We start from the raw sequence: 17,093 nt of genomic DNA on the forward strand, positions 1-17,093 counted from the left end.
TTTTAAGAACACTTGATGTAACAAAAATCCCACAAATGTGGTCAGGATGAGCTCACTATCCTTTTCATGGTACCAATGAAATCAGATAACTTGGATGGCAGAGGAGACATTCTGCTTTTATTGCTTTCATATCCCAATATGGAAGTGAAGCATGATCTCACAAAAGTAACTTTAAAGGGGGCCATCAACCTTATAAGACAAGTGAGCCAAGGTGGCTGCCCCTTTCCTTTTGTTGTGGGGATTGAAGGAGAGTTGCTACAGTAACAAGAGAAGGGTTGAGCCAACTTGAGAGCTGGAAGAGGAGCCCTTGGCTCTTGCTCATATTGGGATTACCGGCCAGATTAGTATGGAAAAGTTTCAGTGAAGCTCACATAAAGAAGAGAGCATCGAATGCCAAAACATTGTCAGAGTTGAATTGCAAATGTCTTCAAGCTTTGCAAAGACCTCTTCACCGGAGACAGTTAACAGTTTAGAATCACTGGGTACTGAAAATAGCTATTTTGTTTGTTTTACTGCTCAGGTACTTCCTGCAGAGGGAAAAAAATGTCTGTGTGGACTTCATTTTTGGCACTTTATCAGAAAACTTGATCTGAAGCCAATTAATAGGTCCAGTCCTGTATCAAAATTGGTCAGACAGGTTTCCTGTTAGGAGAATAGCTTCCACCATTTGGGTTTGGTAATCTTTTCCCACAGGGCCATGATACCAGAAATAGGTCACCCTACTTGCAAACATTCTAGAAATTTTCTCTAGAGGGAGCCTGTTCACTTAGCTTATTGAATTGTCCTTTTTTTTTTTTTTTCTTCTAGACAGCAGCTGGTACTCTAAACCTAGAATTAGGTCCAAGGAAATCTATCTTCATTCATCTCCCAGTGGCAAGGTGTTCTCATTTCATAGGGGAAAACAATCAAAAGAATTACTTTCTTTTCTTCAGGTACAATTGTCTTTAATAATCAAGTAGCTACTTGATTAAATTATAATCTACACAAAGCAGATTATAATTTAATACATATTGCCCAAATTAAAAGTCTGACTTTTTCCTTACTCTCAGAAGTAAAATAAATAATACAATCCAGAGCCTGAACACTTGGAGGTGGGCTCAAAAGTATCTTGGTATTACACATTAACAGTATGGAGCCATACATGATGAGGTTCCTTGGCAATGAAACTTTTGCATGAAGTGTAAGACTTAAATACTCCCCTAAATCAAATTCTTAATCATAGTGAGCTTCTAATTTGGAGATTTCTGTGAACTCGCTGAAAACTTCAGGCAAGCTATGTACAAGGAAGAAAGCACAGTATAACAAATCATATACCTACCAATTGGTGAAAATTTCCTTCTGTATGTAAACCATAGACGAGCACTTATATCAGACAACAGCTTAGATTTTTCTGTAATTAAATGTGAAATTCAAATTAAATCACCATATCCCATCTAAAGATATCTGCTTTTGATTTCCGATCCAGCGGCAAACTAATTTTCAAATAACCAGGTAATTTCATTATTATGGGGCTAGGGAAATTCATAAGAAACCCAATCTCATTTTAACCAAATAATTTCAACATTTCCCCCTACCTATGTTTTGACAAGAGCCACTGACTAGTACAATGCTGCTGGGTGGCTCCTGTCTCTTTTCCACTGAGCTCCATGGTCTTGGCAGGTACTAACACTGGGGTCATGGCCATAAGACAAAGAATAGGAAAAGCAAGGATCCTAGGTAACCAACTAACAAGGCAATCAGCCCTGCCTAATTGGTGACATTTGACTGAATCTGTCATCAGTACTCACTTTCTGTTATCTAAAACTGGGTATGGGTGTGTGTGTGTGGTGGGGTGTACACATGTGGACATGTTTAACTAAAATGAAAGTTCCCTGTTAAGCAAATTAATTATGTAAGCAATGTATTAATACCACCTAGTGCAACTGGTATTTGTAATCTAAATGGATGTATAACATCATAAATGTTTTTGTGTCTATTTTGAAAGTATGCTTTCTTGTATTTTATGACAAATTTATTTCGATGGCCACAAATATGGCTTCCATGTTCCCATCAATATTTAGATGTGGTTCTATCTTTCTTAGTCTTCTCTCTCCCCTTTTTCAACAACATATCCTCATGTTTGTATTTTGTATAGTATAGTACTTATATCCATTGCATTTTAAAAGAAAAAAAAGGAAATTCAGTATCAGTCTATAGTTTCTATTTTCTCCCTTGCCTTTCCTTTTAACTAATCAGAAAATTACTGTCTGGATTTTCCTTCCCCTTCATGTCCACAGTGTCTGGCACATTTTGGGAAGCAGATGTATAATGGTTAAGAGTAAGATTCCTGGAGTCAAACTCTCCCTGGGTTTGAACCTTGACTATTCTACTTACCAACTGTGTAGCCCTGTCACTGAGATTCATTCTCATCATCCATAAAATGGGGAGAGCACCTACTTCATAGAGTGAGCATTCCACAAGATAATACATGAACGTGCTTAGATGCTACAGTATGTAGTAAGCCTGCATAAATGTTGGCTGCTATTATATATGCCTCCTCTCAAAATGTAAAGACCAGTCACTCCTTCCTTCCTCTGATATTTTCTATACCTCTCACCTTCCCTATATGCTAGGAAGTCTGGGGAAGTTGTATGGACATTTTAACAATTTCACTTTGAAAGTCATTTTGCAATTTAACATTTGAATATGGGTATGTTTGACAACCTAGTGATTTCTGTTGTCAAGGAATGCAGAACTAGAAGAGATGAGCTCCAGTCCCCTCATTTTATGTGCTAGTTAAGGGAGTTAAGCTCCAAAAGAGAAAATGACTTATCTAAGGTAGTAGAAGAGTCTGAATAGAAAAATTCTCCTAATGGCTAGCCCTGGCCGTTTTCCACTGTTCAGTCTTGTCCCATCAAAATTATGAAGCCAGACTCAGGAGGAGCTACAAAATGCCTAACTTCCTTTCCTGCTTTTTGATGAGCTTCTTCCTGTTATTCCCTCCATGCTGGGGCCTCTCCTCAGACAGATACAAAATCAGATCTGCCTCTTTTCAAGCTCAGGATTTATCTGTGTACAGGGCCATTAGCAGTTTTAGGTTTAAAGATCTTTCCCAATCTATGAGAATGTAAGAGTAAGAAAGACAAATTCAGCCCTAGCCAGTGTATCTCAGTGGTTAGAGGATTGGCCTGTGCACTGGAGGGTTTCGGGTGTGATTCCAAGTCAAGGGCACATACCTGGGTTATAGGTTCAATCCCTGGCCACAGTCAGTTCCTGTGCAGGAGGCAACCAATCAAAGTGTCCAATCAATGTGTCTCCCTTATATCAATGTCTCTCTCTCTCTCTCTCTCTCTCTCTCTCTCTCTCTCTCTCTCTCCCTCCCACCCTCTCTCCCTCCCTCCAAAGCAATAGAAAAAATATCCTCGGCTGAGGGTTAACGACAACAACAAAAAGACAAATTCAAGCTTCCTTTCCATCTATCTAGCTGCATGTTCTATACACAATCAGAATAAAGTAAAACAGAGCTATAATCAGCAAAATATCTCAAACTACAAGACTTCTCAGTGTCTGATATTGTTTCTGACAGCCATGGGCTGTTTAGAAGTCTCCAGTGCTTTAACCTAGACAGAAAAGGACATGTGAGGAATGAAAAGTATGTAGCCCAGTCATCAAAGACTAGATACTGGTTACTGATACCAGGAGTGGGTCCATGCTTTTTGAAACCTGAGTCTTATAGAATTCAGGGATTCTCCTTTAGGGGAAAGAATACAAATATATGACCTTTTCAAATTGTATAAACACTTACGACCATATAAACATGCTGCAAGGGCCTCTTAAGGTCTTGGAAGGGGCCTCTGCAAGGGAAGGGCCTGAGGCTTAAACTTCTTTGGCTGCCAGGTAAATCAGCTAGAGAGTAGGATTAACAGTTATCAAGGTCATGTTCTGCCAACCCAAGGAGGAAAACTGTATAGGACCTTGGCCTCAAGCACCCGCTTTATTTGGGTTCTCACAGACAAATGCTACCAAACCTTACCTGTTTTAAGGAGATGCTGTTTCCCCAAGATCCATACCAGGTCATCTGTATCTGGAAATTCTTCTAGGTAGTCAGCAAAAATAGTAATTTGGTTTTCATACTTGGATAAAACTGAAATTAAAGGGAAGAAACTCAGGCAAAATTTAACAGAGGGGGCTTGCTTCTGTGGTCTACTGATTATTACCTTTATCCTAAAGGTGAAAGGTCATGAGTTGGGCTCCAAAGTAATAAAAGCAAATCCTTTTCTTTGAGGAAAAGAGACACTCGCAGGCCACAAAATCCTTTAGTTAAGGGATTTCCTCTTGACCACCTTTTTTGACCTTCCCCTTTAAGGCTCTATTTGGCACCCCATCTTAATAATTATTTGGCTACAGTTAACTCAAAACCTTTTCTTTCATGGGGCCTTCTTAGTAAATAGTCACTTATCTAGGTTCTCCTAAAATTAGTTTATTAGGATAATACAATAATACCTTAATACCTAACTCCTACCCACATTACAGGGAATATTGTAAGGTTTCTAGTGGCCAATGACTTGGAAGGGGCTATGACAAGCCTGAAAGTTTATACAACTGTGAAAATGTAATATTTTAGCTGGGAGACTGAATGTTTTAATGGTACTTTGATTTTTTATTTTATTCACATATGACTTCTGCAAAGTAGGATCTCACAGCTGATGATAAATACAGGGTAAGGCAAAAATAGGTTTACAGTTGTGAGTATGCAAAACATAGAGTTTATTCTTGCATTATTATTTATTAATTTTTGTATTATTTTACAAAATAATATGAACAACTGTAAACCTACTTTTGCCCTACTCTGTATAACTTGTTCTTGGGATTCACAAATGACTATGGTTATCTCTCAAAATAAAGTAACAGAATAAAATATAATTAAACCTTGTAAGATCATAGGCCAGAATCTCAGAATTTATGACCATGTAATGTAGGAGGGGTTAAAATTCACTTTTGTACCATTGGTGTCTGCCAAAAGAGTCAAGACTGAACTATAAAGGGGTTTTATCTCAAAAGTTATCTTTAAAAAACTCTCAGCAAAGTGGGAAGAGAGGGATCATACCTCAACATAATAAAAGCCTTATATGACAAATCTACAGCCAGCATTATACTCAATGGGCAAAAATTAAAACCATTTCCCCTAGGAACAGGAACAAGACAGGGATGCCCACTCTCACCACTCCTGTTCGACATAGTACTGGAAGTGCTAGCCATAGCAATCAGACAAGAAGAAGAAATAAAAGGCAGCCAAATTGGAAAAGAAGAAGTAAAACTGTCATTATTCACAGATGACATGATATTGGACACAGAAAACCCTAAAGACTCCATAAAAAACTACTAGATTTAACAAATGAATTCAACAATGTAGTAGGATACAAAATTAACACTCAGAAATCTATGGCCTTTTTATACACCAACTACAGGCCTGGTGCACAAATTCATGCATGGGTATGGTCCGGCTGGCCTGCCCTGATGGGGGTCCATCGGGCTAAGCTGGCAGGGAAGAGGAGCCACCAGCAGTTGGCCAGCTGGCCCTACCCCCGATTGGGATGTTGGGGGCAGATCAGGGGCCAGGCCAGCTGGGAGGGTGGCCAATCGGGGCCCAGATCAGGGTGGTTGGCTGCCACAGTATGTGTCACAGCCAACAGTCGTTCTGGTCATTCTGGTCATTCCACCATTCAGGTCGCTGGGCTTTTACATATAGATAATGAACTCACAGAAAGAGAAACAAAATGGATAAAGGACTTAAACATAAGATGGGAAACCATAAAAATCTTAGAAGAAGCCGTAGGCACCAAAATAGCAGACATATGTCGTAGCAATATCTTTACCAATACAGCTCCTACAGCAATGGAAACTAAGGAGAAAATAAACAAATGGGATTTCATCAAATTAAAAGGCTTCTGCACAGCAAAGGAAACCCATCAACAAAACAAAAAAGCCCACTGCATGGGAGACATATTTGCCAACGTCATATCTGATAAGGGCCTAATCTCCAAAATTTATAGGGAACTCATACATCTTAACAAAAGGAAGATAAATAATCCAATAAAAAAAAGGGCAAAGGACTTAAGACACTTTTTGAAAGTGGACATACAGAAGGCCCAGAGACATATGAAAACATGCTCAAAGTCACTAATTATCTGAGAGATGCAAATCAAAATGACAATGAGGTACCTTCTCACACCTGTCAGAATGGCTATCATCAACAAAAAACAAGTGCTGGTGAGGTTGTGGAGAAAAAGGAACCCTTGTGCACTGCTGGTGGGAATGCAGACTGGTGCAGCCACTGTGGAAAACAGTATGGAGTTTCCTCAAAAAATTAAAAATGAAATTCCCATTTGACCCAGTAATCCTACTTCTAGGAATATATCACAAGAAACCAGAAACACCAATCAGAAAGGACAAATGCACCCCTATGTTCATAGCAGCACAATTTACAATAGCAAAGATTTGGAAACAGCCTAAGTGCCCATCAGCAGCTGAGTGGATTAAAAAATGGCTGTACCTCTACACAATGGAATACTATGCTGCTATAAAAAAAGAACTCTTACCATTCGCAACAGCATGGATGGACATGGAGAGCATTATGCTAAGCGAAATAAGCCAGTCAGAGAAAGATAAATATCACATGATCTCACTTATTTGTGGAATATAATGAAAAACATAAACTGATGAACAAAAATAGATCCATAGACAGAGACGCGTCGAACAGACTGTCAAACCTCAGAGGGAAGGCAGCGGGGGCGGGGGAGTGGGGTAAGAAATCAACCAAAGGACTTGTATGCATGCATATAAGCATAACCAACGGACACAGACACTAGGGGGATGAAGGCATGTGCTGGGGGGTGGGGTGGCCGGGGAGAGGTCAGTGGGAGGGGGGGGGGGAAGGAGACATATGTAATACTATATGTAATAATTTAAACAATAAAGAATTTTAAAAGTTCTCTTTAAGTAAATTTTCTGAGGGAAATAATATTGCAGACAGTAAATAGGTTTCCAAGCCAGCCCCCAAAAACCTATTTTAAACTATAACCAGAAAAATCAAATTGATAGTATATTTTATAGTGTATGGTTATTTCTATGAGAACAATACATCAACTTCAATGCTAAGACACCTAGCACATACCTTCTCCTCTCAATTCTTGGAGTCTCCCCATCCCCTAAGAAAGAGGAGCTCAGAGAAGGTAGGGGTCCTTCTGTGCAGCTACAAGTAGCTGCAGGGTCTCTCCCAAAGCAGTCCCTAAAAGCCTCATGTGAACGGGTTCCTGTAAAAATGGCATTGTCGGATATGTTTAACTCACTTGAAAGAACAAATTGTTTTGTTTTGTTTTGTTTGGCTTTATTTTCTAAGTCAGGAGCATACTGCTTTCACAGAAATAAATGTTCCCAAAAATAAATGAGTCATATCTGGTCATGAAAACAGGTTCACCTGCTCAAAACACTTAGTTGGATGTTGAAGTTACATTTTGCATAATTTGTACAAGTTGAAGCTATAATCTGAAATTACAACTTTAGAAACACATCTACCCAGGGATACTGCCTTTCTTGAAACATATTACAGAAATCCAATTTTTCAGGGATTTAAGCAGCCTTTCTCCTCAAGATGTTTTCATTATTAAGGGTATAGTCTTGGCAGAATTTCAAACCTGAAGAAGTTAGAAATGAGAAAACCATTTTGTTCACCAGTGTAAACTCATCACTGCTGAATCTGCCAGAGAGCCAGTGCTATCTTAGCCTTTCTGTCACTGGCCTTAGCCCCTGGGCCATGTCCAAGAAATACCAGGCTAAAAATGATCACCCAGGTCAGACCATCCCCAGGAGGTGGGGGACTGAGGTGGCATAAAATCACACTGTGTACCTTCCCACCCTACTCTCTACCCTTCACAGGCAGGAGAAATCAGGTTAAAATGAATGCCCAGTATAGCTTAGAAAGAGAAAGAAAATCAGAAAAGAAGTAGCTTGAGAGGAGTGTGAGAAAGAGGCAGCCTCTCTGGCATTCCCCTGGTTGGGGTGAGGAAGGGTGGCATTGGATGAATGTACAACATTTATGCATATAAGCCTTGGGTCTTTTTTTAGTACTGGCTGAAAAAATAAAAGCATTTCTCTATCACCAACCCTGTCTCAATGAGTCACTACCCAGCCATCTTGTCAAATTAATACTACCCCTTAAAGCCTGTGAGAACTGTGCTGCTTCCTTTGAGATGTCTCTGACCAAAATGGTAGTCAAAGAATTTTTCTCTTGATCTTCAGCCCCTCTCACACCAGCAAGAAGGTCACTATAGTTTGTATTATTCTTCTCTAATAAACAAATAAGTGTAAGCAGAATGGGGTTAAAAGGGTTGCTCAATTGTGAAACTAACAATCTTTGCTGAGCTGTCTTGCAGGAAAAGGATGTTCCCTGACTGACCACAAAACAATAACACCCTTTTCCTATTAAAACCAGATAAGGATGCCTAAAAGGAATACTGATCCTGCTTAATCATAATACTAAATTCCCCTCCCCAAGCAGAACTTACCTACCATTTTCTATACATGTGATAAAAGATAAAGCATGCTCCCTTACTACACCTATGTTAGAATGACCTAGCCTCTGCATATAATGACCTGTCTCTTTTTAATGAATATAGCATAACTAGTCCCAATAAAAGAAATTACCCTTGTGTATTTGGAGACACAGCTCTGGGAATCATCCCCAGTGCTCTCCTTACTTGCTGCAAATAAACTTTCCTTACCCATATTCTGTCTTGGTCTTGATTCATTAGGTTATGATCACCAAGAGACAAACCCCATTCGGTAACATAAGTAATATTTTTTAAGTGATATACTAGTAGAAGGCAACAAATGATTCATTCCAACTGGGGATGAATCATTTGTTCTATAACCTAGAAAAGGTGACATCAGAGCTGAGCCTTAATGAAAATAAGTCAAAGGTGGGAAGGGGGAAGGGAGGAAATTCCTGGTTGAGGAAACACCAAAAAGATTTGGCAAGCAACTGATTGTGGGGTGGGGCCAAGGAGAATGAGAGTCAAAAATGACTTGAAGTTTTCAAGTGTGGGTGATGAGATGGTAGCAGAAAAATATAGTGTGGGGTAGGGAGATAATAAGCTAGGTCTACCCAGAACATGTTGGACTCCTGGACATAGTCAACAAAGGAAGGAGAGGTTTAAAAAAAATGTGAAGAAGTCAACCAGCACAGGGATTGTGAAGAGGGGCATGGTAGATGGTAGGTTGATTAGCAGAGGCTAAAAAGGCAAGAGGAATCCAGAAGAACAAAGTTCAGCCTAAAATGTGACTTCACCCCCTTACTCCTGGGTCCACTTAGTGTCCTGGTCTTCCCAGCCTCTGCTCGCCTGCGCACAGGCCCTGTCCATCTTCATGTCTCTTCCTACCAGTGCCATGCTTTTCTGAAAACCAAGAACTTAAAAAAGAGAGATGGGACAACAATTCTTAGCTTTCCAAGGAGGATTATCATGTCCAAAACTGCACATTTTCTTGAATGTATTTAGCAAGTCACACTTTAACAATGCCAAGTTGTCATATAATGCAAAATACATGAATGATTTCTCTGTAGACCAGTATATACTCTGATATCCTAAGAGAACATTATCATTTTCTGACTTACCTGAAAATCTTAACCAAGGGGTTAGCTTTCAACTAGACTTTATGAGATTCTATTTAACTGTCTAGTACTGGTGGTGGTGGAGCACAGGAGGCTGCATGCACCTGACAAATTGCCGGGCAAGTCAGCAAAGGGATAACCAGTCCTTTTGTCAAGCAACAATTATTAAGTGATAAGGCCCTTTGGTTTTCAACTTGACACCACAAAATACAACATTTCTTAGAGACTTCAGTCAATTCATGCTACTGACCATGGTGGTAAGAATCAAATGTAATACAAAATTGGACTTTTTAAATTTTCCCTTAAAATGATGCTTTTGAAAAGTTTATTGCCTTTTAAAAAATACCTATTGTTGAGAGTATTACAGATGTCTTTTTTCCCCTTTGATCCCCAACACCCGGTTCCCACTCCACCCCAGGCCTTCACCACCCTATTGTCTGAGTTCATGGGCATTAAATATATGCATATAAGTTCTTTGGTTAATCTCTTCCCACCCCCCTCTCCCCTGCCCTCTGAAATTCATCAGTCTGTTCCATGTTTCTATGCCTCTGGTTCTATTTTATTAATCAGTTTATTATGTTCATTAGATTCCACATATAAGTGAGATCATACGACATTTGTCTTTGTATGATTGGCTTATTTCACTTAGCATAATAATCTCCAGGTCCCTCCATGCAGTCTCAAAGTATAATTGCCGGGAGCCGGTCCATCCTTGCTGTTTCAAGGGACCTGGCATATATGGCATACTGTTCTTAATATGTTTGCTCCCTTTAGCACTATGTGTTTTAACCAAGGTCACCTCTCCGAGAAAGGTTGTTTTCCCAGGTAGGGATTTTTCCCTGAAGTTAAGGAGGGGATAAAACCTCTTAACTAAGTGCCAGGCGGGTAGTTAATCACTTTAACTACAAACAATCACCCTTAAGCTACATAATCTTTACTCCCTGGAATGGAGATAAGTAACGCCCTAACCTTTGCAATAGAAATTGACAGGATTAAAATCGGCTGGTATAAATACGGATGTAACAAGACAATAAACATCAGCTCCTCATCAGCTCCTCATCAGCTCCTCATCAGCTCCTCATCAGATCCTCGTCAGTTCCTAACCAGAACTCCGACCAGAACTTTGGCTGGAGATCCTGGCTAGAGGTCCTGACTAGGCTGCTGATCAACTGAAGGCTGTCTTCGTGTCATTCCTTCTTCGCCGACTCCGTCCACACCTTTGGGGACCCCTGGACCCACATGGGGAACCTGCCTGGAGAACCTAGCAAGAGAACATGGACACAGAACCTGGCTGAGAACCACCAGAACTTCTCTGGAGATCCTGGAGGGAGAACCTCGCTATGCTGATGAACTGAACCCAGTTTCCATGTCATTCATTCTTCGCCGACTCCGTCCACACCTTTGGGGATCCCTGGACCCGCTGGGGTTGGACTCCAACATATAATAAATCCTTCCTTTTTACAGCTGCATAGTATTCCATTGTGTAAATGTACCACAGAGTTTTTTAATCCATCCATCTACTGATGGGCACTTTGGCTGTTTCCAGATCTTAGCGTATATTTTTGTTATTTTCATTTAAGGACAAGTTATTGCCTCCTATCTGCTGACTGAAATGCATTTGGATATATCCATAAGGAAAAGGGATTCCATTCACAAACTGGTCAGGAATGCACCTAACATGAAGACCACTGTATTCTAAATTGCTGCCTCTTTTTCTTTTGATAGGGTAACTGCTCTTTTTGGAGTAATGCATTTTTCAGAAGAATTAAAAGATACCACTTCTGTAAAGGTTCTCTTTGTTGATAAGGCATACAAATAAGGTAGCATATTGAATGGGCGGATGGAGAAAAAAATTACTTGCTTGGTTTTCCAATTCAAGACTCAAGGCAACTATTGTACAAACTGAGATGAGAATCACCTTGATTCTTAATCAATAGGTTTTTTTTTTGTCTTTAAGGATCAACCTGCTAGTGGAAAGCCTGGTTTTATTCCCCAGGAGGTAGTTTCATATTAGTGTCCCTGTCAAGTCATGTAGTGGATCCAAAGTAAGCCTCCATTATATTGTAACTTTGATTTTGGGCATTTTTCAAACCCAAATGCACCAATACTCAAATACAGAACTCATGATTCATGCAGGAAGCAAGACACCATGATAGTATTTAGTCAAAATAAAGAGTGTGTCAAATGATTTTTGTCCAACATCAAAATAAAATTGGGGGGCATGGCTAACAGAAGGAAGAATCACTCTTCACCCCTCTTAGAAATATCTCTAGCCTATGAACCCTAATTTTTAGTTCCATTCTAAAACTATCTATGTGACCTTGCAGAACCTACTGTACTTCTTTGGGCCTCAGATTCTCCACCTATAAAATGTGCAGTGTGTTTTTCAATGAGAAAACCATAATTCATCAATGGTCTATGAAATCTATAGTGGATTGCAGACAGAATTTTTAAATGAAATTAAATAGAACAGAAAATATAATAGTATATTTAATACATAATAGTATGAGTATTATTTCATGAAATTTGTGTATATATAAACTGGGTTGCAATATAAAATGTATTTCTCATTATATTGTTAGATCAAAAAAGTTGGAAAGCCACTGATCTAGACCTACACTGTCCAATGCAGTAGTCACTAGCCACGGGCAGCTATTTACATTAAAATTAAATAAAAATTCAGTTACTCAGTTGCACTAGCCACATTTCAAGCACTGAATCGCCATATGTGGCTAATGACTACTACTAGTATATTAGATAGCACAGCTATAAAAGAGATCTATAATCACAGAAACTTCTATTGACAGTCCCATCTTAAAGGCCTTCCTATGGTTCTGTAGGAGGTGGAAATTGTTAGGAGGGGTACTCCAAGCACTAGGAAGAGAAGATGGGTTCTCTTGTCTCTCTCTTAAGAGAGTGTGTATATAAATTTCTAAATAAATGAGCCAACTATTATTTCTAAGTTCTACACTTGGTCCTATGAGGAATAGAGGAAACATCCTCAAACATTCAGTAAATGTTAAATGAACAAACTAAAGCATCATAAAATCATAACCTGGGTAAAGAAATGAGCCTTGGGTGAATAAAGAGCTCATAATAAAAAGCAACAAATAAGCAAACACTGATAATAACTAAATGCTGTCAAAATTCAGCAAAGGTGGAAACCGATGAGCATTGGAGTCATCAGGGAAGATTTCAAAGAGGATGTAGAATTTGAACTGGCCCTTAAATTATTGTTTAGATTTGGATGAGCAGAGATAAGAGGGAGAATACTACAGATGAGGAGAACACCATAAGTTTGTGTGTGTCTGAGAGGAGGAGTAGATCCTAGAGAATGTTGAGAAATGAGATTAGAGAGGTGGCTTGGGACTAGATAGTACAGGGTATAAAACCAATCCGTAGAGTCCAAGTCTTAGTAAAGCCACTGACAGTTTTCAAGTGCTTTCACATGATCCTCAAGACAGCTCCTAGTGATAGGCAGGGCAAGAATCATTACTTCCATTTTAGAGTTAAGAGAACAGAATATCAGAGAGGTTACATGACTTGCCCAAGGTCATATAGCTAGATTTGAGGCACTGGAGACAGAGAGAATAATGAAAAAGTTGTAAAAATCCAGGCATGAAATGGTGAAGGCCTGGCCTAAGGCAGCAAGAAACCAGATGCTCTGGTTATATAACATACTATAAAACAAACTGACAATGCGGTACCCATTGTTTAAAGGGGAGAGTAAGAGTAGACAGTCTGAGGTTAGAACAGTATAGTTATTTTTAACTGGAAGTGATCTAAACTACCCCAAAGGAATAAATGTTAACAATATAATTCATATACTGTGTCCAGATTTTTCCAGACAGCTGAAGGCAACATTTTGGACACGGTTCCTAAGCAAACACTTTATATGTCTATGCATTTTTATGAGCCATTTATGTCTTGCTAGTGTTTCTTTCCTCTGTCAATTTCAATTTTCATTTCTCAGAACTAATGGGTCATATGATTTTTTTTTACCTCATCTAGATTTCCAGTGAGAAAAGACTAGTGCAAAAAGGTCAAGGAGCCACAGACCTTGGAGTTTTTCCACATTGTTTATAGTAAAAGTAATTATAAGCTTAGCAATTAATTAGTTAATGATTTACTAAGAAAATACTAAAATACACCATTATCAGACTCTTAAAGGATCTCTCCACCCAGGTCAAAAACTTCCATGGGCTTCTGAGATCGCTCCAACTGATAAGAATCAAATACAAACTCATCAGCCTGGCATTTAAGGTCCTCTCCAATATGGCCACTTCCTACATTCCTAGTTGTTCCCCACTGCTCATTATTCCTTCATAAGATTTACTCTTTTCAGACAAAATAAATCACATGATACACTGGAGGCTCTTTGCTCATTCATGTCCTACTTGCACCTATCCTACCTCAAATGCCACTTTCTCTATGAACACTTCTTCCTCAATTTAGTACTTGCTCCTTCTTCTAAGCCACTATAGTCCTTTATTTATATCTCCTTTATGGCATTGGGCACTTTGCACTTCAGATTATTATTATTTGCGGGCATGTAATCTGTCTGCTCTTGCAATAAACTCCCATCTCAGTCCATGTAGTGTTCATCTCTGTATCCTTTACAGCTCTTATCACAGTGCTTAACATTAGTCATCCTTTAATGCCTATCAAATGTTTATGAAATGAATAGGCATACTAACAAAGGTCTAAAAGCTGGTTTATATGTCCATCCAAACATCAATTTAACAATCCTTTACCGAGTGCCTATCCTATGACCGGCACTATGCTAGGCCTGAGGATAGCAACATATCTTAAGCAATTTCAAGTCTAATGGGAAGAGAGGGAGAAAGGAAGTGCTTTTTGATATAGTATAGTCAGTACCTATATGCACAGGGGGATAAGGGAGCACAGAAGAGGGTCATTCATCTAAGCCAGTCTGGGGTACAGAGAAGGCTTTGGGAAGAAAGATGATGGCAGGGTTTAGCCTTAAAGGATGATAGTTAAGTAAATTGGGCAGGGGAAGGACATTCCAGGCAGAGTAGAAGCTTGTAACAAAATACCAAGGGCTGAGAGACTATGGAATAGTGATGCCGCATGGAGACTGTCAAGGGCTAAGGCTAAAGAGGAAGGAGAGATAGTAGATGCTGGTCTTGGAAGCCTTGGTAAGGACTCTGGGCTTACCCCAGGCTTCATGTAGTCCCCAAAGAGTTTCAAAAGCAGCAGGAGGAAGACTAGGTATTCCACTATTTACAGAACAGAAGTGATGCAACAAGTAATTGCCCGTAATGAAAACCCTAGGGTAGTTTTTATATTCATTATCAAATTAAATTTTCTTTAAAAAAAACAACCTGAAGTAAGCATCTTTATCAAGGAAGGGGTTAAGGTGGGTCTCTGTATTTTGGCACACTCAGTAGTATAGTAGAACGGGAAAAATTCTGAGTCTTTCACGGAAACTTTATTCTTCATTGAAGCACTTTCCCAGTTTTCTCCTCTGTTTACAACCACCTCACCCACCTCCTAGACCACAGGAATTTTGCCCATACCCTTTCAATATCACACTTCATTAGTAAATGTTGCCAGCAGACATATGATGTTTAAAAATTCTTTACCTTTGATGTAATGTAAATTATACTGCTTGAGTTAAGTTTTGGGATAACATAAAATTACATGTGTATCTTCACTTTCAAAACAAAAGATCTATTCCAAGTTAATCCTAAGGCAAATTTCTGTAAAGTGAACTTCATTTTCCTATGTTATTTTACGATCCCTTGAGCCAAACTGTCCAAGAAAAGACAAATTGACTCCATCCAAAAAATGATACAGTTTGCAATATAATAGCTCCTCATCCCTGATGAACACTCAATGTACCAGACACCAGAAAAATATATATCTATCTACCCACAAGCATGAAAGACCCAACCCAAGAACCATAGCAAAAATGCTCTCTAATATCTGGCAAGCAAAGAATCTTGACCTGCTAAACAAAGCTGAGATTCACATTCATCTCCAAGTATGGCTCTTCATAAAGTGGGTATTCTTATAAGAACCTCGGCCATCAGTTCTTTCATTAATGCTAAGTTAAATTACCCTCAGTTAAAGTAATTCTCAGTTTAAAATGTCTTGCTATTCCACCTACTCTAAAGATTTCACTCCTATGTTTACATCTAATAAAAATGAGTGCTTATGTCCAACAAATGAATGTTTATAGCAGTTTATTCATAATATCCAAACCTATAAACAACCCAAATGTCTATGAACAGAGGTGCTATGGACTGAATGTTTGTACCATCCCAAAATTCTTATGTTGAAGTCCTAATCTCCAATGTAATGATATTAGGAGGTGGGGCCTTTGGGAGGTAATTAGGTCATGAGGGTAGAGCCCTCATAAATGGGATTAGTGCCCTAATAAGAGACACAAGATTGATGAACTTTCTCCAACATGTGAGGACACAGTAAGAAGGTGGCTGTCTAAAAATCAGAAAGAGGAACCTCAGCAGACATTGAATCTCACAGTACCATGATCTTGAGCCTCCCAGACTACAGAACTGTGAGAAATAAATGTTTGTTGTTTAAGCCATATGGTCTATGAAATTTTGTCACAGCAACTTGAACTAAGACAGGTCAATGGATAAATAAACTGTGGGGAATCATACATGAAATGAAACACAATAACAACAACAAAAACTAATACTATACAAAAAACAGGGATTAATCTCATGGATATGTTAACCAAAAGAAGACAGACAAATTATTACATTAAGGTATGATTGTATTTATATAAAGTTTGATATCAGGTAAAACTAATCTATGATGATAGTGGTCAGAATAGCTGTAACCCTTGGGAGGATGTGTCGACTGCGAGGATGCAAGAGGGAACCTTCTGGGCGGCCAGGAATATTTCCATATCTTGATTTGGGTAGAGGTTACATATGTATAAAATTTCATTGAGCTGTACACTCAAGGTTTCTATACTTTAATGTCTATAAGGAATACCTCAATTTAAGAAAAAAAGGTAAGTCTCCATATTGGATTTATTTCTGATACAGATTGGCAATACAGGTCAAATTATGCTAACAACAAAATTTCTTTTGTTATCAGGAGTAGAGATATATTTCTGAATTTATTCCACCTTTCTGAATACACACACTTCAAATCCCAGTGCAAATAGTTTGTAGATTCAAATATTACTTGGATTTAATGCCAATTTATTGGATTTTTCAACTTATAGCATTTTAAAATGTTATCTATTTTTATAGGCTCATTTTGATTATAAATTCACAAATTTATTAATTCTTCTTTATTACTATAGCATTAGTTGGTCCTCATCAGAGAAATATATTGAATTTGTTCCCCTAATACAGTGGTTGGCAAACTGTGGCTCATGAGCCACATGTGGCTCTTTGGCCCCTTGAGTGTGGCTCTTCCACAAAATACCGACTTCTGCGCATGG

General features: G+C 38.8%; 1 protein-coding gene across 8 annotated transcripts in view; it reads right to left on the bottom strand.

Annotated features, from left to right (window-relative positions):
- ATG4A (autophagy related 4A cysteine peptidase) overlaps window positions 1-17,093 on the bottom strand; it is a 62,100-nt gene that overhangs the window by 24,915 nt on the left and 20,092 nt on the right. For 4 of the 8 annotated variants that reach the window (XR_002830659.1, XM_023758698.1, XM_023758695.1 and 1 more), the window contains exons 1-3: window positions 7,154-7,314; window positions 4,013-4,123; window positions 1,319-1,390 (exon numbers count right to left, since the gene is read on the bottom strand). Coding sequence is in view for 7 of the 8 variants with exons in the window: in XM_023758698.1 (XP_023614466.1) it covers window positions 1,319-1,390; window positions 4,013-4,123; window positions 7,154-7,184 (214 nt within the window). In the remaining variant the exon portion in view is untranslated. Of the gene's footprint in view, window positions 1-1,318; window positions 1,395-4,012; window positions 4,124-7,153; window positions 7,315-8,759; window positions 8,782-17,093 lie in introns of those variants that run through there. The other 4 variants (XM_023758682.1, XM_006082250.3, XM_023758693.1 and 1 more) reach the window with 4 other exon arrangements.

The sequence above is a fragment of the Myotis lucifugus genome, unplaced genomic scaffold (genome assembly GCF_000147115.1).
Source record: "Myotis lucifugus unplaced genomic scaffold, Myoluc2.0 scaffold_2, whole genome shotgun sequence".
NCBI classification, from domain to species: Eukaryota; Metazoa; Chordata; class Mammalia; order Chiroptera; family Vespertilionidae; genus Myotis; species Myotis lucifugus.